The 27,570-nt window shown below is 39.7% G+C and overlaps 1 protein-coding gene across 5 annotated transcripts in view; it reads left to right on the top strand.

Annotated features, from left to right (window-relative positions):
• Positions 1–27,570, top strand: part of EDA (ectodysplasin A) — a 435,889-nt gene that overhangs the window by 150,409 nt on the left and 257,910 nt on the right. The window contains exon 2 of one of the 5 annotated variants that reach the window (XM_041741024.1): positions 6,888–6,949. The exons of the other annotated variants lie outside the window; for them this stretch is intronic. Coding sequence (XP_041596958.1) covers positions 6,888–6,905 — 18 coding nt within the window. The 3' untranslated portion in view covers positions 6,906–6,949. Of the gene's footprint in view, positions 1–6,887; positions 6,950–27,570 lie in introns of those variants that run through there. 5 annotated transcript variants of the gene reach the window in all.

Below are 27,570 nucleotides of genomic sequence, written 5' to 3' on the forward strand. Positions count from 1 at the left end.
CTTGTCAAAAAAAGACTACGTTATATTATCCCCTTTATATGAAATGTCCATAATATATAAATTCATACAGACAGAAAAGTAGATCAGTGACTGAGGCCAGCACAGGGATGAGGGCTGCAGCAAGAATGAGGAATGACTGTTAATGAGTAAAGGTTTCTCTCTGGGATGTTAAAAAATACTTGGATATTACTTTGTGGTGATGATTGTACAACTCTGTGTTCTGAAAGCCACTGAAGTGTATAAACTACAAATAAGTGAATTTTATGGTGTATGGAATCTATCACAATAAGAACTTTTTAAAAAGGAAAAGAAAAAGGAAGAAAAGAGAAAGAGGCAATCCAGCTATCCTACTGGAAGACTAAATGAAGAGGCCGCATGAAGAGAAGAAAGCCTGGAACTACATACGGAAGGAGAGATGCCCAGCCTTCCCAGTATTAAAATCAAGCCTTTAAATAACTCTAGCCTCTGCCATCAAGTACTGTAATTGTGCAAGAGAACCTAAGCAAGATTAGCAGAACCACTCAGCTGAGTCAAATCTACATGTGAAACTATGGAGACAAATAAAACAAACCTTATTTTAAGCCACTTAGTTTGGGGGTAGTTATACATCAACAGATAACCAGTACAGCTATTTGGGAAGAGATTCCATAGACTCCAAATGAGTCAGGGTTTTTTTTTTTTTTAAGATTTTATTTATTTATTCATGAGAGACACAGAGCGAGAGCAATAGCGAGAGTGAGAGAGAGAGAGAGAGGCAGAGACACAGGCAGAGAGAGAAGCAGGCTCCATGCAGGGAGCCCAATGCAGGACTTGATCCCAGGACTCCAGGATTATGCCCTGGGCCGAAGGCAGGAGCTAAACTGCTGAGCCACCCAGGGATCCTGAGTCAGGGATTTAAATGCAAAGGTTGAAACAATACAAGTTTTAGAGGAGAATATGGGTAAATTATTCTATAACCTATGTATAGGGAATTTTTTTTCTGATTGTGTCTCAAAATAAAGATGCAATAGAAGATTGATGCGTTTAATTACTTTAAAAAATTTGAGGTTTTGCAGGGCAAAAACTCTATTAATAAATAAATGGGGAAAAAATAAATGGGGAGACACTGCACACCTGGGACCTGGAACTGTTCAGAGGAGGTAACAGTTCTTCAAGCCTGCAATAAGAAAAGACTTCAAGCCTTCAAGTCCAATAAAACTACTTTGCAAAAAAAAAAAAAAAAAGGGAAAGAGACAGAATGGAAGGAGTAAAATAGTGAAAGAGCAGATCCTGAAAATTTTGTGGTAGAAAAAGTATTGAACTGACTAGTAGTGAATGGGAAGGTGGAATATTTACTGAAGTCCAAGGGATTTACAGATACCGACAATACTTAGGAACCTGAAGAAAATGTAATTGTCCAGAGTTAATTGAAGCATTTCTTAATTTTCAAATAGCTGGTAAAGAAAGACATGGTACAAAAAGAAAATCTATATCTGACAGTGAATCTGATGACAGCAAATCAAAGAAGAAAGGAGATGCTGCTGATAAACTAAGAGGCTTTGCCAGAGGTCTTGATCCTGAATGAATAATTGGTGCCACAGACAGCAGTAGAAAATTAATGTTTCTCATGAAATGGAAAGATTCAGATGAGGTATACTTGGTATTGGTAAAAAAAAAAAAAAAGGCAAATATGAAGTGTCCTCAAATTGTAATTGCTTTTTATGAAGAGAGACTAACTTGGTATGTCTAGAAGATGAAGGTCAATAATTATTTGTGTTGCTTTTTATATATTATATGTATAATCTAGGTCTTGGTTTTTGGATTTATTAGTATCAGGAAATAACATTCTAATGAGAATCAAGTTTGATATGTTCGTTTTGAAGATAGTATTGGGGGAGTTGTTGGGGTTTTTTTTTTGCATCTAGAACACTCGTTGTTTTGAACAAATAAAAAATTTCTGTAGTTGCTTCCTTTCACAGAAAAGGATATATGAGATCATGGTATATAATTCTTCTGCATTAGAGAACACCTTTTCTAAATATTGGGGGAAATCTTCATAATCATTACTCAACCAGAATTTGTATTTAACTCCCACATGCCTAAGGACCATTCTTGGTTTTCTGTTTGTTTAGGTTTCTCGTATGTGTATATATACATAAAAGTACACACATAAATGGTTTTCTTTCTTTTTAAAATATATTCACCAAAACAAAAATAGCATTTTATAATAATGGATAAGCCTGTGTTTCTGAGTTACCATCATTTTCACCAACCTAAGAAATCACTTAAAGTTGAATTGAAATTGTTCCTGAATCCTTAACCTTTCAAATTTTGTAATTAATTGGACACAATTTATTTTTTTAAGATTTTATTTATTTTTTCATGAGAGACACAGAGAGAGAGAGAGAGAGAGAGGCAAAGACAGGCAGAGGGAGGAGCAGGCTCCATGCAGGGAGCCTGACATGGGACTTGATCCTGGGTGTCCAGGATCACACCCTGGACTGAAGGTGGTGCTAAACCGCTGAGCCACCAGAGCTACTCTAATGTAAGGAATTTAAAGTGGACAATTTAAAAGCAGGCACATTAGAATCCATATCCCTATCTACAGTTATATAAATGCAAATTTGTTTGTAAGATCACCAAATGGAAAATTTTATCACTACCAACAACCTCCCCACCGAAATGAGAAATTTAGACAAGTCCTAGTGTTTTTTCATTAGGTAAGCAAAACTGAACTGAACATTAACAGTTCCTTTTCAAGAAGTTGAAATCCCTGTGTTTGGGATACCTGGGTGGCTCAGTGGTTGAGTGTCTGCTTTTGGCTCAGAGTGTGATCCTGGAGTCCTAGAATCGAGTCCCATATCAGGCTCCTTGCATGGAGCCTGCTTCTCCTGTCTCTGCCTCTCACTGTGTCTCTCATGAATAAGTAAATAAAATCTTTTAAAAAAAATCCCTGTGTTTCATTGATTAAAAGACCATGGTTCATGGAATGTCTAAGACTTTGTTCATGGAAACCTAATCATTGTCAGATCGTTACAGATGTTGGCAATTTAGGACCTACTGGAATAAATGGGTTAACAAACTTCTGTATTCTAAATTCTTTGACTTGCATGTTTTTCTTTACCCTAACTCATTCCTTACTTGTAGGCTCAATCTTCTTAGTATTTGAGTTACTCATTCAGCAGAAACCAAGAAAAACAATAACTCTGTAGTAATCAGAATGTTATTCGACTATATATCTTTTGCAGTACTGTAAATAATGGTAAACAGTTGCCAATAAATAGTTTTTTGGGGTATTTTTTGTTTTGTTTTATGTAGGCTCCATGCCTAGCATTAAGCCCATTGTGGGGCTTAAACTCAGGACCCTGAGATCAAGACGTGAGCTCAGATCAAGAGTCAGACACCTAATCAACTGAGCCACCTAGGTCTCCCAATAAATAGTTTTATATTCCTTTAAAATAATAAAGGGCCCTTGAGAATGAAATTTTATAACCTCCTTCTAAGCCATTTCTGTGTTTAGGACTTTTACTCTCAGGACGTCTTTCCTTTTATTCAAGTAAAATCTCATTACAGAGACAAAGATATTTCCATACTCTCTTGGAGGCTCTATCATAATGGTGCTTTTTTGCACTGACTATAGTGAACTACATTACTACAAATAAACCTATACAAGAAAATGCTTTTGGGGGACTCTGATTTAGTAGCAGCTTGTTTATAATACAAATATCTGCTTTCTTTTTGTATCTGCTTTGTATGGGGAAGAAGAGGATAAAACTCTAGAAAAGGAGGTTTGCTTTTATATCCTTTCCTTGTTCATTGCCCACATTGTGATCATGTGGTAATTTACCATTACCATTCTTCTTTTCTGGTCCTATAGGTTGGTAATGTGATTTCTGCAATTATTTTTAAAAATTCTACTCACACCAAAGAAATGTGAGGGTTACTTGAGGGCAGAACAATTAGTTGTGAACTCTTACCTGCATTTAACATGAGTCTCCTTTCCCTTTCCTAGTGGTTCTTAGTCTCCTGGTCCTTTTGACTTTCTAATTTTTCTGAATGTAGCCCAAGAGAAAGTCCTGGTAGATCCTTCTGAACTCAGAAGAAACTAGTTAAGCTAGTTAAGTCTCCTTAGTAATTAAAGAGAGTGCTAACCAAATATGGCTGGTCAAGTGTTATGGCTCATAGTTAACATTTATTTAACTAAATTAATTTTAAGATTGAGCATGAAATCTCTCTTTTCTTGATTAGTATTGATTGTATGATCCTGAATATTCAAGGTTAAACCATGTTAATCCAATATATCTCTTTTAGGAGGTAAAAGGTTATCCTCTGGTATACATTTCATTTATTGTCGTTCATACTTCTTACCTTAAAACTGAAGAGATATTCTAACCTAATTCCTATGTTAGCTGCTTAACAGAAACATGTTCATAAGGAAGAAAATCTTACACATTTAATTCTGCCTAGAGGGGTACTGCAAAGCATTACGAACAGAAAGCTGAAATTTCATAATTAAAGCCATTGTAGATAGAGTGTCAAGATGTCATTTTTTTTTTTTTATTTTTTATTTATGATAGTCACAGAGAGAGAGAGAGAGAGGCAGAGACACAGGCGGAGGGAGAAGCAGGCTCCATGCACCGGGAGCCCGATGTGGGATTCGATCCCGGGTCTCCAGGATCGCGCCCTGGGCCAAAGGCAGGCGCCAAACCGCTGCGCCACCCAGGGATCCCAAGATGTCATTTTTATAATCCAAATTTTAATTATCTTGACTTTACCTGTCACATCATATTTTATTTTCTATTAGCCACACACCTCTGAAATGCTCACTAAGGGGCATTGGTGATAGAATCTACACCTGTCTTGATATGTTTGCACTGCCAGGATTTGATGGATCTTTGTGCAAAGATCTACATATGGGCTCAGTCTATGTGGAAAAACTCTTTATGTGGCTACAGATATGAACTTAATAGCATCTCTTGGCTCTGGAGTCATCCTTCTCAAGCAATTAGTTTGCATTTTTGTTGTGTATCACTCTGAAGGAGGGTTTATATTGAAATGTAGTTTAAATGCTATAATAATTCATGTTTGTATCCCTCCAGTTCTACTGCCATATACTCTTGTTTAGAACTTTACTTTAAGACTACTTAAGAATGTCAGGTACAGTGTTTAGAAGGTGTCCATTTCCATCTGTATACAGAAAAAGTAAGGATTAGGCATTGTGATTCATCCAGATAATTGAGCATAAGCCAAAAACTCCAGTGGGGTGGAAAGTGAGACTATAGGCCATAAATAGAATGAAATAGGGACCTTGTAGGAAGTGCTCCAATGATGTGGACTAGATTTTCCTAGAGAAAAAAGATTCAAATTGTTAGCTCTATGTTTTTAGAAAGAGATAGTCTGACAATCATGATTTATGGATTATTTTAGTGCGTTTGCTTCTCCTTTCATTGCCCACATTTGAACTTTTTTTTAACTATTGGTTAAAAAAACCCCAATGGGGATCCCTGGGTGGCGCAGCGGTTTGGCGCCTGCCTTTGGCCCAGGGCGCGATCCTGGAGACCTGGGATCGAATCCCACATCGGGCTCCCGGGCATGGAGCCTGCTTCTTCCTCTGCCTATGTCTCTGCCTCTCTCTGTCTATCACGAATAAATAAATAAAAAACCTTTAAAAAATAAAAAAAAATAAAATAAAAAAACCCCAATGTTTATGAATTTATAAAACAGTATTATTATTCAGTATTTATATTCAAATATTTTTTGAGCAGTAGTTTGAAATAAGTTTGTCAAAAAAAAATAAAAGACCTCTTTTTCTCTCCATGTTGGTACTTATAAACCAATTGCTGAAGGGGATTTGGGATTATATCTGACTCCTGGTTCCACACAATTTATGTACCATCTGATCTGTTTATCCTCTATTGCATTTTTATTTTTAAAGTTTACTTCAGGTCATTAAATGTTTGCATTAATTGAAAAATGGAATTTATTATTCAGTAACTCCGTGTATCTTAGTTTCTTTCTCTTCTGTTTGTTTTAAGGAAATCATTGACTATTATTTGTTTTAGCCAGCATTGTTTCCCTGATACAGTGTTGTAACTAATGATAGCTGGAATATATTCAATTCCAAGTGGACCAGTGTCATTTTTCTGTACAGCAGGAGTAAATAAGATTATTTGTAGATTAGCCAGAAGGAAAATGGCTTTGTGTTTTACCTCTGTAGCAGACTCTTGGAAGGTATTTAATTCGATATTGTTATCTGTAAGAAAGAGAATAAAGCAGGATGAAGCATGTACATTCAAATGTGTACCTGATGGCATTCTTGAAAGCAGAAAGTGCTAATTTTTTACTTTTCAAAAAATCTGGAAGAGGGCCTCAAATAATTCAGAGGAAGAAAAATGATGCCCAAGTGAAATCACATGACTAAGTAGATAATTCCAGTGAAACCCAGGAAGAACCGCATTAGTAATAGTCTGTAAGTATACACAGTACTTTACAATAGGTTGATTGCACTAAACAAAGAAGAAAATCCTTTCTCTGAGGAGCTTACAATCTAAAGATACAAGTTGGTGCAATGCAATATAGAATGAGAATAATAAGTGAGCCCCATAGTGGGTGGTCTTCATAGCTGAAATGCTTCAAAAACAAATGCCTTCTTGGAAAGGTAGAGGTTTGAGAGGGAGTCTGGGCGTGCAAAGAAATGGAAGGCTGTTCTTTGGGGGCTGGGAGGTGAGGAGAAGGAAGGGAGGGTTGTATTATATGTCTGAAAAGAGGCTCAATTTAAGAATGGGTAGAGAGATCAGACTAACATTGGCATGGTAGAGTTTGATGATTTAAAGAACAAGATGAAATATAAGTAGAGGAGGATTTAGAGAGAGGGGACAAACAACATACCATACAACTTTCTATTACAGCAAATACCACATCTTTAAAGACCCAGATATGGAGAATGCTGCTTGCAACAGCTTCTTGCCAGTGTGAATGGCTTCTACAACAGAATAGTCCGGAATGGTTCCATTGAGATACTGTATGTGAAAGGGCTTTGTAAGCAGCAAAGCAATACAAATGTAAGTCATCATCATATTCTGCTTAGCTTTAACTTCATTAAGTTTTTGTTTGGTAATATATTTTAAGATAAAAGGTTAGCAGAACTATTTTCAGAGATGTCAAGAATAGATTTGTCATTATAAATGCTTCATTTTATTTCCCTGTTAGATTATTACAAATGCTCATAGTAAATGTTTATTACCTTATAGTTGTTGAACTAATATTTATATCAGTGAAGATCATTCTCATCCTCATTTTTGCTCCCTCACTTGCTACTCAGTCTTTTTTTTCCACCTCTGTTCATATGGTCATGTATTTTTTTAGGCTCACGATATCATGTTATACTCCCCTTCATTCTAACAGGATTTGATTTGGTTTACTGAGAAACTTAATACAGTAACAGGATGAACAAATTGACAGGGAATGAGTGCAAAGGGCAAGTAAATGTAAGAAACTGAAATTAGACCATTGTAAGATTTAAACTGAGTACACAGTATTGGGGACTTTATAGCTGTGTCCTAAGTTTGGCTCTGTGTGTCTTAGCAGACAGATCAAAGAGGGAAATATTAGCTATAAGATTTGCAGGGGTCCATGAGGTAAAAATGAACCAATTTCTCAGATGATGCAAGCACAGATTTTCTTGATACCTGTGAGTAATTCTTCCCGTGGGTTTTTATGAATACCAGTTTGGTGAGTTTGGATTTTATCCTGAAGGCACTGGGAAGAAAGCGAAAGCTTTTGATCCGGGGGATGACATATATGAAACTGTTTTTACAGCAGCTATAGGAAAGCTCAAATGAATTGGGGGAAACTAGATATAAGAAAACCAGTTAGAGATGAGCTCTAAAAAAAAGAGAGCAGTGATCTCTAAGGGTCTGGACAAGGATGTATCAGAGGGAATGGAAAGCAAAGGAAAGCTATATAGGAGGGGTTAAAATAGGCCAGGGTCACTGATTATATAGGAATGGAAAGGGAAGAATTAAGGATGTGTATAGAGTTCAAGTCTACCTAGAGTGATGGTATCATAATCTCTGGCCAATTATAAGAGGAGAAGCATGTGTTAAACAAGAAAGCACAAAAAGTTTTGAAAAGAGTAAGATAACCACTATGGATTCTTAGAGTTGTATTTTGCAGAAAGCAGAACAAAGTGAATGGAAAGCTACCATTTTTTAATACTTTATGTTTTATGAATTGCTTTTATAGACAATAAATGTTTTATTTTGTTATTATGACAATCCTGTAAGGGAAATAGTAAGTATCCACATTTTACAGACAAAAAAATCTGAGATTTAATGATTAACTGATGTATCGGAGGCCATATGACTAGTTTTCTCCCCCCACTGACACTAACTCAAGAAGGCTTTCTGCTTGAAGCGGTTGGTGTAATACTGGATGACAAAATCAGGACAAGGTTAGAGTTTTGCCAACAGTATGAACCTCAAGTTTTTGCTTTGCTCTACTAAAACTGTTTCACTGGGACACTTGGTATGAATATAGCTGCCCCTACACTAAACGTCCCCAGACGGCTGTTCTGTTCTTTTTAAATTTCATATCTGCTTTTTATAGTTCTTTAATCTCTTCCACTGCTGTCAGCTGTTACTACTTGATGTATTTGGTAGTTCCCCATTCCTAATTAGTGTGCTCCTGGAATCAGATAAATATGCTTGTTATTTTTAGACACAATTTTAAAAGTGGCTATACATTGAAGACACAGACAATCCTCTTATGAGAACCTAACCCTAATGCTATGTTTTGCTATAATTTTATGAGCAGAGAATATGCATCTTCATGCTTGATCATTCTTAGAATGTGTATTATTGGCTGTCTTCTAGATTATTGGCTAATTCTGTATAGTTGAACGTATTGGATAAGTTACCTTGAAAGGTGAGGTGCTGGTGTGTGTGTGTGTGTGTGTGTGTGTGTGTGTGTGTTTATTTATTTATTTATTTATTTATTTATTTATTTATTTATTTATTTTACTGTATAATCCCTGAGCATTACTTTTTTAAAGCAGATGCTATTGGTGGCAACAGCAAAATGTAGCAATGCTTTCTTTATACACAAGAAATTGTGTATTCTTGGTGCATAGCAACCTAGTTGCCAAAGGATTGAAATGACTACCCAATCCCTTTTATTTCCAGAATGATTTGTGGCTATTTCTCTCAGTTCCCACTGCCCTCTGCTAGAAAGGTTACAGACATTCCTTTTTGTTTCCAATAAATCTTCCCTCCTGAAACAGCTACAGAAGCTTCCAACCAGCCCTCCCTTCTTTCTCTGTGAGGAAGGCTTTTAATAAAGATTTATTGACAATCCACAGGGGCATTGTTCCTATAGGAAGCACTGTACTTCCTATAGAAGTATAGAAGTGTGAAATCTGTGTTTCCAACTGGCTTAATAAAGCATTTTGTGACACTTGGTACAGTGTGTGCAAAATTCAGATGTGTGGACTGTGAACAGCTTGGGCTTTATGAGTGCTCAGTCTACCTCCAAACACGAGGGATGTTTTTTCCAAATCTGCTTTTCAAATTAATTTTAAAGATGATGGACAGTAACAAATCAGTACATTCATTAAGAAAACTGGACTGGGTGGAAATAATAGGGAAGGAAGAAGAAAGGTGATCTTCCTTTGTATTATACTGAAGGATGAAACTAATAAAAGTTGTTATCCTTTGAACTCAGCAAGGTCAATAACTAAAATTCTTGGCCTTTTAGACATTGATAGGTGAGATTGTATTGTTCATGGTGTTAGGAAGGGAAAGTGTTTATTTTTTTTGCATAGGTACTTTGGGACAAAGAAGCTACTTTTATTGTTAGCTAGAAATACCTGCATATCACTTGTGCCCAGAAAAATGGGAATGACTTTGGATTTGCTTTGGCCTATGGAAAATACAGCCGTGATACTAGCATCTTATGGCTTGTAATTGGGCTTTGGTAGAAAGCTTCTGGTTTGATGGCTTGGGAACCCAAGACCACAGATAAGATTTACAAAGTCCTTCAGCATTGTTCTTTTTCTTTTCTTTTTTTAAAGACTTATTTATTTGAGAGAGAGAGAGCGTGAGTCAGGGAGGAGCAGAGGGAGAGATAGAGAGGCAGAGAAGCCGACTCCCCACTGAGCCTGAAGCCCAGTGCAGGGCTCAATCCCAGGATTCTGAAATTATGACCCGAGCAGAAATTAAGAGTCAGAGGCTTAAGTAACTGAGCCACCTAGTTGCCCCACATTGTTCTTTTTCAAAACTGTTTTGGTTATTGTAGGTGCTTTACATTTTATTATAAATTTTAGGATCAAATTGTTAATTTCAGCAGACATTTCCTCTTATTCATATTTTATTTGTTCTGATATTACTACTTAATGTAGAAAGCTGAGGTCATTGATTTTATAACTTTCACTTTTATTTATTTATTTTAGAGAGAGAGAGAGAATGAGTGAGGAGAGGGTCAGAGGAAGAGAATATCCTTAAGCAGACTCTCCACTGAGCAAGGAACCTAACATGGGGCTCAATCCTAGGACCCTGGGATCACACCCTGATCTGTAGGCAGATGCTCAACCGCTGAGCCATCCAGGCGTCCCAAGAATATTTACATTTAATGTGATTGTGGATATGGTGGATATGGTTAGGTTTAAGCCTGTCACCTTGTCATTTGTTTTCTTTTTATCTCATCTGTTCTTTGTCTCCTTTGCCTCTTTTTCTTTCTTTTGGGTCAAATGAGTATTGTTATGATTCTGTTGCATGGGCCATTAAGTATAATTGTTTTATTACTTTAGTGATTGATTACATTAGGGTTTATAGTATACACAATAAGAAAACAATTTTGCATATTTGTCAATGTAATTACCGTTTCTGGTGCTCTTTATTCCTTTGAAGAGATCCATTTTTCTCTCTGCTGTTATTTGACTTTCTACTGAAGGATGTGCTGTAACATTTTTTATGCTTTGAGTATGCTGGTAATGAATTCTTTCAGCTTTTATATGTCTGAGAAAGGCTTTTAAATTGAAATTGCCCTTTTATTTTGAAATAATAGTAGATTGTGTGCACACATAAGAAATAATACAAAAAAAAAAGAAATAATACAGAGAGATAATGTGTACCCTTCACCCAGTTTCCCCTAATAGTAACATCTTGCAAAACTGTAATACAATATTAAAAAACAGGATGTTGACATTTATGCACTAAAGATACAGAAAAATTCCATTACTATAATCCTGTTGATTGCCCTTTTATTAGCTACACCCATGAAAACTTCAACTCATGATAATCATTAATTTATTCTTCATCTCTATAATTTTCTCATTTCCAGAATGTTACATAAAAAGAACCATACAGTATATGTCTTTCTGAAATTGGCTCTGTTCATTCAGCACAGTTTCAAGCTAATGTATATATCAATAATTTGTTCATTTTATTGCTGCAGTTTAACCATTTACATTTTTAAGAACATCTAGTCTTTTTCCAGTTTGAAACAGATACTGAATTAAACTGTTACAAACAATTGTACACAGGTTTGCGTGAACATAAGTTTTTATGCCTCTGGGATTATTGCTCAAGTGCAAGTGTTAGTTGCCTGGTTTACTTTTATAAGAAACTTTAAAATTGTTATCCAGGTTAGCTGTATCATTTTGCATTCCTACCATCAATGTATAAGTGATCCAGTGTTTCCAAATATCCTTTCCAATATTTGGTGGTATCATTGATATTTATGTTACCCGTTTGAATAGGTATATAATGACAGCTCATTGTGGTTTCAGGTAAAAATCTTTTGATGTGTTTATTTGCCATCAGTACATCCTCTTCAGTGAAATGTCTCTCTCTTTATGTCTTTTTCTCTCATTTTCTAATAAGGTTTTTTTAACTATTGCATTTTAAGAGCTCTTTATATATTCAACATACTAGTCTTTTGTTGGATATGTATTTGCAAGTATTTTCTCCAAGTCTGTAGCTTATCTTTTTATCCTCCTAACTGGGTCTTTTGAAAAGCAAAGTACTTAATCAGGATGAAGTCCAATTTACCACTTTTCTTACTGGTTCATGCTTTTGGTGCCAACTCTAAGAACTAATTGCCTAGTCTTAAATTCTGAGGATTTGCTTTTTAAAATTTATTTTTAGTTTCTAAATTTTATAAAATCCAACTTGCCAAGATATAGTATAACACCCAGTGCTCATCTCAATATGTGCCCTCCTTAATGCCCATTACATTTACCCCATTCCCTCACCCACCTCCCCTTATGCAACCTATTGTTTGTTTCCCAGAGTTAGGAGTCTCTCATGGTTTGTCTTCCTCTATAATTTTTTCCCCACTCAGTTTCCCTCCTTTCCCTTATGGTTCCTTTCACTATTTCTTATATTCCACATATGAGTGAAACCATATGATAATTGACTTTCTCGGACTGACTTATTTCACTCAACATAATACCCTCAAGTTCCATCCATGTTGAAGTAAATGGTAAATATTCATCCTTTCTGATGGTTGAGTAATATTCCATAATGTGTGTGTGTATATGTCTGTCTGTCTGTCTATCTATCTACCTATCTATCATCTATCTATCTCACATCTTCTTTATCCATTCATCTCCTGAAGGATATCATGGCTCCTTACACAGTTTGGCTATTGTGGACATTGCTGCTCTGAATACTGGGGTGCGGGTATCCTGCTGTGTCACTACATCTGTATCTTTGGGGTAAATACCCAATACTGCAATTGCTGGGTCATAGGGTAGCTCTATTTTTAACTTATTGAGGAATCTCCATACTGTTTTGCAGAGTGGCTGTACCAGCTTGCATTTTCACCAGCAGTGCAAGAGGGTTCCCCTTTCTCCGCATCATCACCAATATTTGTTGTTTCCTGAATTGTTAAATTTAGCCATTCTCACTGCTGTAAAGTGGTATCTCATTGTAGTTTTGATTTGTATTTCCCTGATGACAAGGGATGTGGAACATTTTTTCCTGTGCTTGTTGGCCACATGTAGGTCTTCTTTGTAGAAATGCCTGTTCATGTCTTCTGTCCATTGCATGACTGGATTGTTTGTTTCTTGGGTGTTGAGTTTGGTAAGTTCTTTATAGATCTTGGAAGTAGTCCTTTATCTGATATGTCATTTGCAAGTATCTTCTCCCATTCTGTAGGTTCTTTTTTAGTTTTGTTGACTGTTTGCTGTGCGGAAGATTTTTATCTTGATGAAGTCTCAATAGTTCATTTTTGCTTTTGTTTTCCTTGCTTTCATAGATATATCCTGCAAGAAGTTCCTGTGGCCAAGTTGAAAAAGGGTGTTGCCTGTGTTCTCCTCTAAGATTTTGATGGATTCTGGTCTCACTTTTAGATCTTTCATCCATTTTGAGTTTATCTTTGTGTATGGTGTAAGAGAATGGTCCAGTTTCATTCTACTGCATTTGGCTGCCCAATTTTCCCAACACCATTTATTGAAGAGATTGTCTTTTTCCATTGAATATTCTTTCCTGATTTGTCAAAGTTGACTTGACCAGTTGAGTGTCCATTTCTGGGTTCTCTATTCTGTTCTGTTGATCTATGTGTCTGTGTTTGTGCCAGTATGATACTGTCTTGATGATCAGAGCTTTGTAATAGAGTGTGATATCAGGCATTATGTCCCCAGCTTTGGTTTTCTTTTTCAATATTCCTTTGGCTATTTGGAGTCTTTTCTTGTTCCATATAAATCTTAGGATTATTTTTCCAACTCTGTGAAGAAAGTTCATGGCATTTGGATAGGGATTGCATTGAAAGTGTAAATTGGTCTGGGTAGCATAGACATTTTCACAATATTTATTCTTACAATCCATGAGCATGGAATATTTTTCTGTTTCTTTCTGTCTTCCTTGATTTCATTCATAAGTGTTCTGTAGTTTTTAGTGTAGAGATTCTTTACATCTTTGGTTAGCTTTATTCCTGGCCATCTTCTTGTTTTGGGTGCTGTTGTAAATAGGATCGATTCCCTAATTTCTCTTTCTTCAGTCTCAGTGTATACAAATGCAACTGATTTCTGTGCATTGATCTTATATCCTGCCATGTTGCTAAATTACTGTATGAGTTCTAGCAATTTGGGGGTGGAGTCACTTGGGTTTTCTTTATACCGAATCATGTCATCTGCAAAGAGGGAGAGTTTGACTTCTTTGCCAATTTGAATGCCTTTTATTTCTTTTTGTTGTGTGATTGCTGAGGCTAGGACTTGTAGTACTATGTTGAATAAAAGTGGTGAAAGTGGATATCCCTGTCATTTTCCTGATCTTCGGGGAAAGGCTCCCAGTGTTTCTCCATTGAAAATGATATTTGCTGTGGGCTTTTCATAGATCATAGATGGCTTTTATGATAGTCAGGTATGTTCCCTCTATCCCTACTCTTTGAAGAGGTTTGATCAGGAACGGATGCTGTATTTTGTCAAAAGCTTTCTCTCCATCTATTGAGAGGATCCTATAGTTCTTATCTTTTCTTTAATATGTGATCTATCATGTTGATTGATTTACAAATGTTGAACCACCATTGCATCCCAGGGGTAAATCTCACTGGGTCCTGGTGAATAATCCTCTTAATGTATTGTTGGATTCTATTGGCTGGTATCTTGGTGAGCATTTTTGTATCCATGTTCATCAGGGATATTGGTCTGTAATTCTCCTTTTTGGTGGGGTCTTTGTCTGATTTTGGGATTGTTGGACCCTGGCTCACGGGTGCCAATGTGTCCTGGTGGACGCCCCAGAGACTCAGACCCCAGACAGGCAGATGCAATTAGCAAGAGGGTTTATTGGACATTTGCGCAAACGGGCCTCAGAGGAGGAAGAGAGCCCCGATTAGCAATTACAGGCATCTTTTAAAGGCAAAAAGACCGCTTAAAGGCAAAGAAACCGGGGGAGTAGCATAGCATCCAGGTTATTGATTTCTCAGAAGGTCAACATGAACCTGTTCAGGGACATTTCAGTCAGGGCGTGGGGGGGAATGGTTTTCTTATCTTGGACAACCAGAATATTTTTTGTTGCTTAAATTCCAGGGAGGTGCAGGGATGGGCTGCCTCTGGATTAGGACTGGTCCTACTCACGGGGGGGGGGGGGGGGGGGGGGTGTTCTTCATTCCCTCCTCTTTGTTTGGGCTGATTTTAATCTTAAAATCTTAGGGAACATTTATTTCTTCAGTTTGGAGGGCCCGATATTGTTGAGTTAATACCAGAGCTTGGGTAATAGACAATCTTTCTCGGATGAACTGGAGCAGCCGGTTGAGGATGCAGGGGCCGAAAGTTAGCAGCAGGAGCAGGATAACTAGAGGGCCCATAATGGTAGAGATTAGGGTGGTCATCCAGGGAGACTGGTTAAACCAGCTTTCAAACCAGCCCTGCTGGGCCTCCCGGTCCCTTTGTCTTTTATTTAACCTATCCCTGAGTTTGGCCATGGAGTCCCTGATGACTCCAGAATGGTCTGCATAGAAACAGCATTCTTCTCCCAGGGCTGCACACAGTCCTCCCTCTTTCAGGAATAGTAAATCCAAGCCTCTCCTGTTTTGAAGTACTACTTCTGAAAGTGAGGTGAGGGATTGTTCTAACTTAGAAATGGACTGCTCTAGTGCCCGTAGATCTTTATCTACAGCTGCTTGGAGTTCTAAATAACCTCGTGAGCCCTGGATCAGAGCAGCTGCACCAGTACCCACCCGAGTTGCGACCCCTAGTCCCAACATAACGGCTAGGGTTAGGGAGACAGGTTCGCTCCAAAAATGGGTGGGATGTTCATCATACTGATTTTCTAGAGTTTCAGCAGGGTGATAGAATACCCTGGGCATCTGCACCATAACACAGAAGTCCTCAGAGTCATTTAGGACCTGAGCAGATACACAGGGGGTGAGGCCTTTGTTGCATGCCCACTAGGTTCCCGGCTGGGGCACCAGGTAAGAGTCAGTCCCTAAAATCGGGGCCGTAGTATTGCAGAGTTCCTGGTAACCCCCGGTGAGTATAGTTAGCCTTGACAGTGATGTAATCCCAGGAGGAGGAGGACCTCCCATCCTGTGTCTCCCGTAGTCTCGCACCCCCAATTTTTACAATAGAAGTGTTCCCCCCCTCCACAGGTGGGATTTAGCCTGCGATCTCTGTGGTACTCGGGACAGACATAAAAGGAAAGAGTGCTTAGCATGGCCCTTCTGTCAGGCGTGCCACATTCTCCCCATGGGTCTAATCCCAGTCGCCCTGGGGGGCTTTCTCGGTTGGGGGCCCTAGAGGTGTCGAAGTATCCCTCTAGGTCCCATGGGCTGGGGGCCCCTATGGTTAGCTTACATAAGTCAGGATATAGGTTAGGCCAACAGGTTCCCACGGGAGCAGTCTTTAGTTGTGGACCAGACCTCGTCACCCCCAGACGTTAGTACCTGCCAGGTTAACCTTTTGGGGCATGAGGGTTACCTTTGGCGGGGGTGAAGAGCGCTAGGAGAGGTAGGAATATAACAACTGTCATTGAACAATTTTTAAAAGTCTTATCTTGAGCGGGTTTTGGGTGCGGTGGAGCTTCCATTGGAGTGGCTCGCCCAGTCCGTCCTGGCTGGCGTCAGCGGTGCTCGTTGATGGGGCGCGCTTGACGTGTGAGGCGTGGACCCAAGCAGCAATACCGTCTACTTTTAGGGCGGTTGGGGTGGTTAGTAGTACAGTGTATGGGCCCTTCCAGCGGGGCTCAAGGGTCCTGGACTGATGTCTCCTGACCGATCTGGAACGGGTGTGGGTCGGTTGTGTCTCCGGGGCGGTAAACAGCTGCAAGGGGTTTCCAAATCTGGCGCTGGATAATCTGGAGCGCCTTTAGCCTATCCTGTAAACCGGGATTGTTAGCAAGAGGGTCAATAGCAGAATCTAGTAAGTCCGTTACTGGTGGGGGACCTCCATAGAGAATCTCGTAAGGAGTTAGCCCATGGCGCGCTGGAGTGTTCCGGACTCGGAACAGAACCATAGGGAGGAGTTGGACCCAGTCTCTAGTGCCAGTCTCCAATGTCAATTTGGTTAGGGTCTCTTTAATTGTTCTATTCATTCTTTCTACCTGTCCTGAGCTCTGGGGTCTGTATGCACAATGTAATTTCCAATTTATCCCCAGTAATCTGGCCACCAACTGACTTACCTGGGAGACGAAGGCAGGGCCGTTGTCCCACCCTATTACCTTGGGCAGTCCAAACCGGGGGAAAATTTCTTCTAGGATTTTCTTGACAACCACCTGGGCAGTTTCTCGTTTGGTGGGGAATGCTTCTGTCCATCCTCCTGTGGGCCTAGTGCAGCGGCTCGTGCTGTTTCATCGGCCATCCTGTTCCCCTCTGCTACTGGGTTATTGCCTTGCTGATGCCCAGGACAGTGAATTATACTCAATTTTCTGCTGTACTCCCATCGGTGTACCAGGTTGCTTCAGCATCTGGCAAAGGCTGGTCCATCAAGTCCCCTCTGGTGCCATCGACCTCTGCTTGGATCTGATGGCAATCATGCATTACCAGGGAGGGGGACTCGGCTTCTGGAAGCAAGGTAGCCGGGTTTAGGGATGTAGCCGTTCCGAACCGTATCCGCTCGGAATTCAGTAACATGACCTGATAATGGGTGACCCGAGCGTTTGAGAGCCATCGATCAGGGGGCTGGCGGATGACTGTCTCTGGCATGGGGGGGGCCACCACAGTGAGGGGTTGGCCAAAGGCCAACTTATCTGAGTCTTTTACCAGGACTGCCACAGCCGTTATTATTCGGAGACATGGGGGCCATCCTGCAGCCACGCTGTCTAATTTTTTTGAAAAGTATGCCACGGGCCTTTTCCAGGGTCCCAGTTTTTGAGTTAGGACCCCTTTGACTATTCCATTATGTTCATCAGCATATAGCGTAAATGGCTTGGTTACATCTGGGAGGCTCAGGGCAGGGGCGGTCAATAAGGCCCTTTTTATTTTGTCAAAAGCCAATTGTTGTTCCTTTCCCCAGTGGTAGGGGGTGTTGGATTTCGTGAGAGGATATAAGGGAGCCGCCAGCTCTGCAAACCTGGGTATCCAGAGGTGGCAGAACCCAGCACTGCCGAGGAACTCTTGTAGCCCTCTGGCATTAGTGGGTGCTGGGATCAGGGCTACAGCCTTTTTGCGGCCCTCCATCCACCTCTGGCCTCCTTCCAGGAGATATCCCAGATAGGTCAGTCGTCTCTGGCCTATTTGGGCCTTTTTGGCAGAGGCCTTATACCCCAGTCCTCCCAGTCTCTCGAGCAGGGCCCCCGTACCTTTTACACAATCTTGTTCTGTCTTAGCCGCTATAAGCAAATCATCCACGTACTGCAGGAGAACGAGGTCCGGATGGCCAACTCGGAAGTCTGCCAAGTCCTGATGCACGGCTTCGTCGAACAAGGTGGGGGAGTTTTTGAATCCCTGTGGTAGCCTTGTCCAAGTGAGTTGTCCTGAGAATCCCATCTCAGGATCTTTCCATTTAAAGGCAAAAATAGGCTGGCTTTGAGAGCTTAACTTTAGGCAAAAGAATGCATCTTTTAGATAGAGGTCAAGGGTCCTTCTGCCTCAGTTAAAACTGAATGTTGAGCTCCCTTAGCAACCAGGAAGGTCACTGGTTGACCCCCCACTTTAAGGGTTATCCGAGGCTCGGGGGGTGGGGCTCCTGGCCCTGACACCCCTAATCTTCATCTTCTATGGACAGAACGGGAATGGGCTTCTTCTTAGGTCCCTGCGTTAGGCCCTTCTTTGGACAATATTTAACCCAATGTCCTTTTTCCTTGCAGTAGGCACACTGGTCTCGTTCAACCCGTGGTTTTCTTTTGTCTCCCAGGTCCTTACTCTGTCCTGATTTACTCTGCCCTGAGCCCTGTACTATGGTGGCCAGTATCCCAGTCAGTTCTTTATTGCGTTTTCTTTATCTCTTTTATTTTCTCTCTTTCTCTCTCTCTCTTTCTCTTTCCTCTCTCTCTCTCTTTCTCTTTCCTCTTTCTCTCTCTCTCTCTTTCTTTAAGTATACATACGGCAGCCTTCCATTAATCTTTCCAGAAAACCTGCCAGCGTCTCATCTTTTCCCTGCACTATAGCACGTACCTTTGCCAAATTGGTGGGGCATTGCCCTGCCCCTTTGAGACCCGCTAGGAGTACCTGGCGATAGAGACGGAGCCACTCCCTACCAGCAGCAGTGTCATAGTCCCAGGTCGGGTGAACCAAGGGGAAAACATCCTCAATTTCATTAGGCAACTGGGTCGGCCTCCCATCCACCCCGGGGACGTTTTTCTGTAGAGGCACTGTCTCTCCTCCGTGGTGAGGAGAGTCTGCAGGAGCTGATCAGGGTGTCCATTGGGTCCTGGCTGAAAGACCAGGGCCTTCACCTGCAAGATAATGTCAATATTAAAAGTTCCATTCCTGGGCCACCCGACGTTGAAAGTCGGCCATTCTGAGGAGCAGAAGGTGACCCATTTTCGTCTTCTGACTTCGACCGAAAGATTGTGTGCCCGGCCGGCGACTTCTTTCCAGTGATCTAGAGTGGGGCTTAAAGGGGTGGTTACAGTTTGCCCCATGGGTGTAGAAAAGAGGTGAGCGGTGAGGAGGAGGACAGGAAGAAAGACACAGAACAAACAGACGTACACGAATGACTGGACCGGCATGGCGGATTCAGATGGGAGCGGTCGTGAACAACGACCCTCCCTGAAGAGGAGGGAGTGCCGGGCTCCTTTCCTCTTCCAGACTACTCCGGAGTCCGACTCCGGAGCGGGACCAGAAAGACACAGAACAAACAGACGCACACGAATGACAGGACTGGTGTGGCAGATTCAGATGGGAGCCGTCGGGAACAACGACCCTCCCCGAAGAGGAGGGGATGCCGGGGCTCCGTTCCTCTTCCAGACCACTCTGGAGTCTGACTCCAGAGGGGGACCAGGGGTCTCAGGGCACGTCTGCCTCCCCCGCTGGTCCAAATACAGAATACAGAGTACAGCGTCCTGCAGGCACAATACAGACCTGGCCAGTCAGACAGACGGACGAGACAGATATGACATTTAGCGAGCTCGGTTTTAGGATTGAGCCTGGGGCGTCTCGGATCCCGGATGAGCCCCCAAATGTTGGACCCTGGCTCACGGTTGCCAACATGTCCTGGTGGACGCCCCAGAGACTCAGACCCCAGACAGGCAGATGCAATTAGCAAGAGGGTTTATTGAACGTTTGCGCAAACGGGCTCTCCGCCTCAGAGGTGGCAGAGAGCCCCGATTAGCAATTACCGGCATCTTATAAAGGCAAAAAGACCGCTTAAAGGCAAAGAAACTGGGGGAGTAGCATAGCATCCAGGTTATTGATTTCTCAGAACGTCAACATGAACCTGTTCAGGGACATTTCAGTCGGGGCGTGGCGGGGAATGGTTTTCTTATCTCAGACAACCAGAATATTTTTTGTTGCTTAAATTCCAGGGAGGTAAAAAAAAAAAAAAAAAAAAAAAAAATTCCAGGGAGGTGCAGGGATGGGCTGCCTCTGGATTAGGCCTGGTCCTACCCACTGGGGGCGGGGGGGGGGTTTCTTCAGGATAAAGGTACTGTGGCCTCATAGAACAAGTTTCGAAGTATTCCTTCCATTTCTATCCTTTGAAACAACTTTAGTACAATAGGTATTATTTCTTATTTAAATGTTTGGTAGAATTCACCTGGAGGTCATCTGGCCTTGGACTTTTCTTTCTTGGGAGGTTTTTGATGACTTCTTCAATTTCCTTGCTGGTTATTGGCCTGTTGAGGTTTTCTATTTCTTCCTGTTTCAGTTTTGGTAATTGTAGTTTGCAAAGAATACTTCCATTTCTTCCAGTTTGTCTAATTTGTTGGCATGTAGTTGCTCATAACACGTTTTTAAAATCATTTTTATTTCCTTGGTATTGGTTGTGATCTCACCTCTTTTATTCATGATTTTATTAATTTGAGTCTTTTTTCTTTTCTTTTTAATAAGTCTGGCTAGAGGTTAATCTATCTTATCATTTCTTTCAAAGAACCAGCTCCTGGTTTCACTGATCTGTTTTATAGTTCTTCTGGTCTTTATTTTAGAGTTCTGTTCTAATCTTTATTATCTCTCTTTTTCTTCCTGGTTTAGGCTTAATTGCTATTCTTTTTCCAGTTCCTTTATGTGTTAGGTTATCTTGTGTATTTGAGATTTTTTACAATTTTTTGAGGGAGGCTAGTATTGAGAAGTTTTTTTTTTTTTTTTTTAATTTATTTATGATAGTCACAGAGAGAGAGGCAGAGACACAGGCAGAGGGAGAAGCAGGCTCCATGCACTGGGAGCCCGATGTGGGATTCGATCCCAGGTCTCCAGGATCGCGCCCTGGGCCAAAGGCAGGCGCCAAACCGCTGCGCCACCCAGGGATCCCTGAGAAGTGTTTCTATCTTATGACTGCCTTTGCTGTATCCCAAAGATTTTGAATAGTTATGTTTTCATGTTTGTTAGTATCCATGAATCTTTTTAATTCTTCTCTAATTTCCGAATTGACCAATTCATCTTGGAGCTTTAACCTCCAAATGTTTGAGTTCCTTCCACATTTCTTCTCATGATTGAATGCATTGGTGTCTTAAAATATGCAGGGTATAATCCCAATCTTTTGGTACCTCTCAACTGAGGTTGATGTCTGATTTGTGACCCAGTATGTGGTCAATCATGGAGAAAATCCCATATGCTTGAGAAGAATGTGTATTCTGTTGTATTAGGAAGGAATATTCTGTATATATCTGTGAAATCCATTTATTCCAGTGTGGCATTCAAGGCCCCTGTTTCTTTGGTGATCTTCTGGTTAGAAGATGCATCATTGGGGCAGCCTGGGTGGCTCAGTGGTTTAGCTCCGCCTTTAGCCCAGGGCCTGATCCTGGAGACCCGGAATCGAGTCCCATGTCGGGCTCCCTGCATAGAGCCTGCTTCTCCCTCTGCCTGTGTCTGTGCCTCTATCTCTGTGTGTGTGTGTCTCATGAATGAATGAATGAATAAATAAATAAATCTTTTAAAATAAAATAGAAGATGTGTCCTTGCTTATCTATGTATCTCTTTACTTTGGTTATTAAATTGATATGATTGGCTGCTGCAACATTAGGGGCATAAATATTCATAATCATTAGGTCTTCTTGTTGGAATGACCCTTTAAGTATAATAGTTTTCCTCTTCCTCTCTTATTACAGTTTTTGACTTAAAATCAAATTTTTCTGAAATGAGTTTTGCTACCCCAGCTTTCTTTTGAGGACCATTTGCATGGTATATGTTTCTCCATCCCCTCATTTTCTGTCTGAAGGTGTTCTTAGGTCTAAAATGAGTCTCTTTTTTGACAGCATATAGATGGGTTTTGCTTTTCTACCCAGTTTGTTACCCCATGTCTTTTGAATGGATCATTTATCCCATTTCTGTTCAGAGTAATTCTTGAAAGATATGAATTTAGTGTCCTAATATTACCTATATAGCCCCTGTTTCTGCAGATGTTTCTCTGTGCTCCCTCTTCGTTTACAGTTTCCCCCTTAATATATTTTGTAGAGCTGTTTTGGTGGTCACATATTCTTTCAATTTCCATCTATCCTAAAAGCTCTTTATCCCTGCTTCTATTCTGAATGACAGCATTGCTGTATAAAGTATTCTTGGCTCCATGTATTTCTTGTTTAGTACCCTGAATATATGATTCCGACCCTTTTTGACCTGCCAGGTCTCTGTGGGTAGGTCTGATGTTAATCTGATCCTTCTCCCCATATAATTTGGGGATCTCTTTATCTCTAGCTGCTTTTAGAATTTTGTCTTTATCTCTGAAATTTGCAAGCTTCACTATTATATGTTGGGATGTCAATCAGTTTTTGTAGATTTTGAGGGTGTCCTCTCTCTCTCTTGGACATGCATGCCTGTTTCCTTCCCCAGATTAGGGAAGTTCTCAGCTTTGATTTGTTCAAACATACTTTCTGGTCCTCTCTCTCTCTCTCCACATCCTCTGGATTCCCAATAATATGAATATTATTCTTTCTCAAACTGTCACTTAATTCCCAGAGTCTCTCCGCATGGGCTCTTTTCTCTTTTGTCTCTCTTCTTTTCTATCAACTTGGTTTCTGTGCCACACATTCTCTCTTCTGCCTCATTAACCCTAAGTGTTAGAGCTTCCAGTTTAGACTGCATCTCAGTTAACATATTTTTAATTTTGGCCTGACTAGATCTCATTTCTGCAGTAAGAGAATCTGTAGAGTCTTTTTGCTTTTTTCAAGAGCCACCAGTAATTTGATAATTGTACTCCTGAATTGTATCTCTGACATCTTACTTAAATCCATATCCATTAGATCTGTGGTAGAGAGTATTACTTCTTTTCTTTCTTTTTTGGTTAGTTCTTCCTTTTAGTAATTTTAGCCAGTGAAGAATGACTGTCAAAATATCAACTGCAACCTAAGTAAAATACAACCTGGACAATTCCGAATTGGTTAGGGACCAGAAAATAAAAGAAAAAAGAAAAAAAAAGACGATAAAAATGAAGAACAAATTTTAAAAAATAGTAAAAATTCAATAAAAGATGGGCAGAGGAAGTGGTGGGGGAAAGACTATATAATCTCACACAGTGTACCAAGATGGAGATCCTCTTGGTTCTGAGTATATTTTGGTCTGCATGTTAGAGGATGCTAAATTCCAAATTTACATAAATAAGCAAAACTTATATAGAGAAACAACAGCAACAAGAAAAACAAAAGCAAGAAGTGAAAAGAGGGGCACAGAATGGGAAGGAAGAGGGAATATAATCTCACAGAGCGGGCCAACACATGTTCCACTTGGTTTTGAGTGTATTTTCTTCCTTATGTTAGAAGATACTAAATTCCAAAATTGTAAAACAAAGGAAAACAAAACCAAAAAAACCCCCAACAAATCCCCAAAACTTATATATCTACAAAAATCAAATTGAGTATGCTGAAACAAAGCCAAAAATGAAGAATGTGTCTCTGACATTCAATTGTAAAAATATGAAAGTCAAAAAGAAAAAAACACTTAAAAACGAAGAGTTGATAAAATGTAAAGGCAGGAAAAAAGAAAGAATATTGGAAATTTTTATACTGAATGATAAACGAATTATAAGGAAAAAAGCCTCAAGTTCTATATACTATTTTCGCTCAGTCCTTAAGCTTTCTAGTGCTGCTTTGTCAGTAAACTTGCTCTTCTCCTGTTCTTCCAGCTTTTTTGGGGGGGAGGGGCGTACTGTGGTGATCCTCAGGTGTCTGTGCCTTGGCAGAGATGCCCCGCCCTTGCCAGGTGGTGGGGCTCAGTGTGAGCTGTTTGCACTGTGAGATCTTTGTTCCCTAGAGGCTGGGCCTCTCCAGGGTGAAAGGAGAAAAAAAATGGCAGCAGGCAGATCTCCATCCCTGGAGCCAAGATCTCCCATTGTCTAAGTCTCTGAGTGGGCACTTGCTCAGATCTTCTTGGAGGCAGACCTGAGGGCACCAATTCCTATAATTTGAAGGGCATCAGGCATCTCGAGAGCTAGTGCTGTCTTGTGCTTCCTGGCTCCAACTCTCACAGATGCTCAAGGAGGGTTGCTGTATTCCATTCCTTTACTGGGACCTACAACAGCAGTAGTCCACCTATCTAATTGCAGTTTGCAGTTTATGGCACAAGTTCAGCTTTCTCTGGGGCACCCCTATTCTTTTTGTGTCTCTGGGAATATTGAGACTTCACCTCCCTTCCTGCGATTCTGCCCTTTTTCAGCACTGAGCAGTTTTCAGACAGGGAGGACTCTCTCAGGAGCAGATTTCTAAAGGTTCCAATTGTGTGCTTTATTCCTTTCCAGCAGCCTGTGTACAGAGGTTCCCTCCTGTTGCTCTTTATCTTCCAATGATAATATTCCCTCCTTTTCTCTTCTCCACACTCCTACTTTGTAAGAAGTGATCACTTTTCTATCTGTATCATTCCAGCTGTTCTTTCATCTCAGGTTGAATTCATAGGTGTTTAGGATGGATTGAACATTACCTAGCTAAATGTGGGCTACCAGATGAAATGAGGACCCCTACTCTTTCACCATCTTGTCTCCTCTCCTGAAGATTTGCTTTTATCATTTTTTTAATCTCTGATAATTTTGTCTCCTAAAATTTTTTTAAAAAATTAGTTAATATACAATGTTATATTTGTTTAAAGTGTACAGCATAGTCATTATTTTACATGTTACATTCATAGTCTGTATTGATGTAAGTTTGTATAAGGCTGAAGTTAAGTTCAAGACTGATATTTTCTAAATCTGTGGATGTTGAGTCGACCCAGCATCATTTGTTGAAAGACAGTATACTTGCCCCATTAGACTGCTTTGCTTCTCTATCAAATATCAGTTGTGCCATAACAATTAATAAAATATTTATACATTTATACATAAATTTGCTCTAATCTTGGAAACATGCTAAGTGAAAGAAGCTAGATGCAAATGGCCACATATAGTATCCAATTTATGTGAATTCTCATAGTATTCAGTTTGTGTGAAATGTTCAGAATACGAAAATCCATAAAGACAGAAAATAGATGAGCAGTTGCAGTGGCTAAGGTGCTAAAAGAGTGAGAAGTGACTATAATAGGGCATAAGATTTCTTTTTGGAGTAATAAACATGTTCTAAATTTAGATGCTGGTGATGGGTGCACAACTATGTGAATATAGTAACTACCACTGACTTATATAACTAAAAGGTGAATTTTCTGGTGTGTGAATTATATCTCAATAAAGGTGTCATAAAAATAATTAGGCTTTTTTTGGTAATTCTATATGGGGTTCTTTATTCTCTTGTATTGATCTGTGCATGTATTGCTCTGCCAGTGTCACACTGTATGATGTTAGCTGTAGGTATTTTGTAGATGTTCTTTATCAAGTTGAGGAACTTCCTCTGTATTCCTAATTGCTGAATTTTTCATATTTATCTATTGATATTGTGGATTATGATATTAATAATACAAACAATCATATTAATTGATTTTCATATGTTGAACCAGCCTTGCACAAATGGAATAAGACCTACTTGGTCATGGTGTATAATTTATTTTATACTATGTTAGTTTCATTTTGCTAATATCTTTATTGAGGTAAACTTAATATAAAATTCACTATTATAGGTATACTAAGGTGTACAATTCAGTGGTTTTTAGTACTTTCACAATGTTGTGCATATATCACTACTATCTAATTCCAGAACAGTTTTATCCCCCCCTCAAATAAACATGGTAGCCATTAGTCGTTTCCCATTTTCCCATCCTTAGGCAACCACTAATGTACTTTCTATATCTATAAATTTGTTTTATAGATGTTTCATCTAAACAGAACCATGTAATGTCTTTTGTGATGGTTTCTTTCACTTAGCATAATGTTTTCAAGGTTCATCCATTTTTTAGGATGTATTAGAATTCCTTTTTTTTTTTGTATTAGAATTTCATTTCTTTATAAGACTGAGTTGTATTCCATTATTTCAAAATTCCACATTTTGGGATGCCTGGGTGGCTCAGTCAGTTAAGTGAATGACTTGATTTTTGACTCAGGTCATGATCTCAGGGTCCTGGGATCAAGCCCCACATGGTTTCTGCACTCAGAGGGGTTTCTGCTTGAGATTGTCTCCTCCCTCTGCCCATCTCCCTATTCACTCATGTGCTCTATCTCAGATAAATATAATATATCTTTTTTTAAATGTCACATTCTATTTGTCCTTTTATTTATTCATGGACATTTAGGTTGTTTCCACCATTTGGCATATTTGAATAATAATAAAGCTATAAACATTCACATACAAGTGTCTATTTGAATCCCTACTTTAATTTCTTTGGGTTATATATCTAGAAGTCACACTGCTGAATCATATGGTAATTTTGTGTTTAACTTGTTGAGAAACTGCCAGACTTTTCCACACTGACTATACCATGTTATATTCCTACCATGAATGCACATTGTTTCCAATTTCTCCATATCTTCATCAAAACTTACTTTCTGTTTTTTTTTTATTTAAATTTTAGTAATCATACAGCACAATATTGGTTTCTGGAGTAGAATTCAGTGATTCATCACTTACATACAACCCCAGTACTTGTAAGAGCAACTGCCCTCTTTAATACCCCTCACCCACCTATCTCAACCCCCACATACCTCCCTCCATCAACCCTTAGTAACTCCTTCATTAGCTGTCTTTTATCATTTGTTTCCCTCTCCTTTTTTTCTTTTTCCCCTTTCTCTTTGTTCATCTGTTTTCTGTCTTAAATTCCACATATCAGTGAGATCATATGGGATTTTCTTTCTCTGACTTGTTTCATTTAGCATAATGCACTATAATTCCATCTATGTCTTTGCGAATGGCAAGATTTCATTTTTTGATGGTTAATATTCCATTGTGTGTGTGTACATACACCACATCTTTTTCATGCATTCATCAGTCAGTGGCCATTGGGGCTCTCCCCCACAATTTGGCTATTGTTGATAATGCTGCCATAAATATTGGGGGAGAATGCACTCCTTTGAATCTGTATTTTTGTATCCTTTGGGTAAATACCTAGTAGTGCAGTTGCTGGACCATAGGGTAGTTTTATTTTTTTAAACTTTTTGAGAAACCTCCATACTGTTATTCAGAGTTGCTATACCAGTTTACATTCCCACCAGTAGTATAAGAG

Source organism: Vulpes lagopus, chromosome X (assembly GCF_018345385.1).
Source record: "Vulpes lagopus strain Blue_001 chromosome X, ASM1834538v1, whole genome shotgun sequence".
NCBI lineage: Eukaryota > Metazoa > Chordata > Mammalia > Carnivora > Canidae > Vulpes > Vulpes lagopus.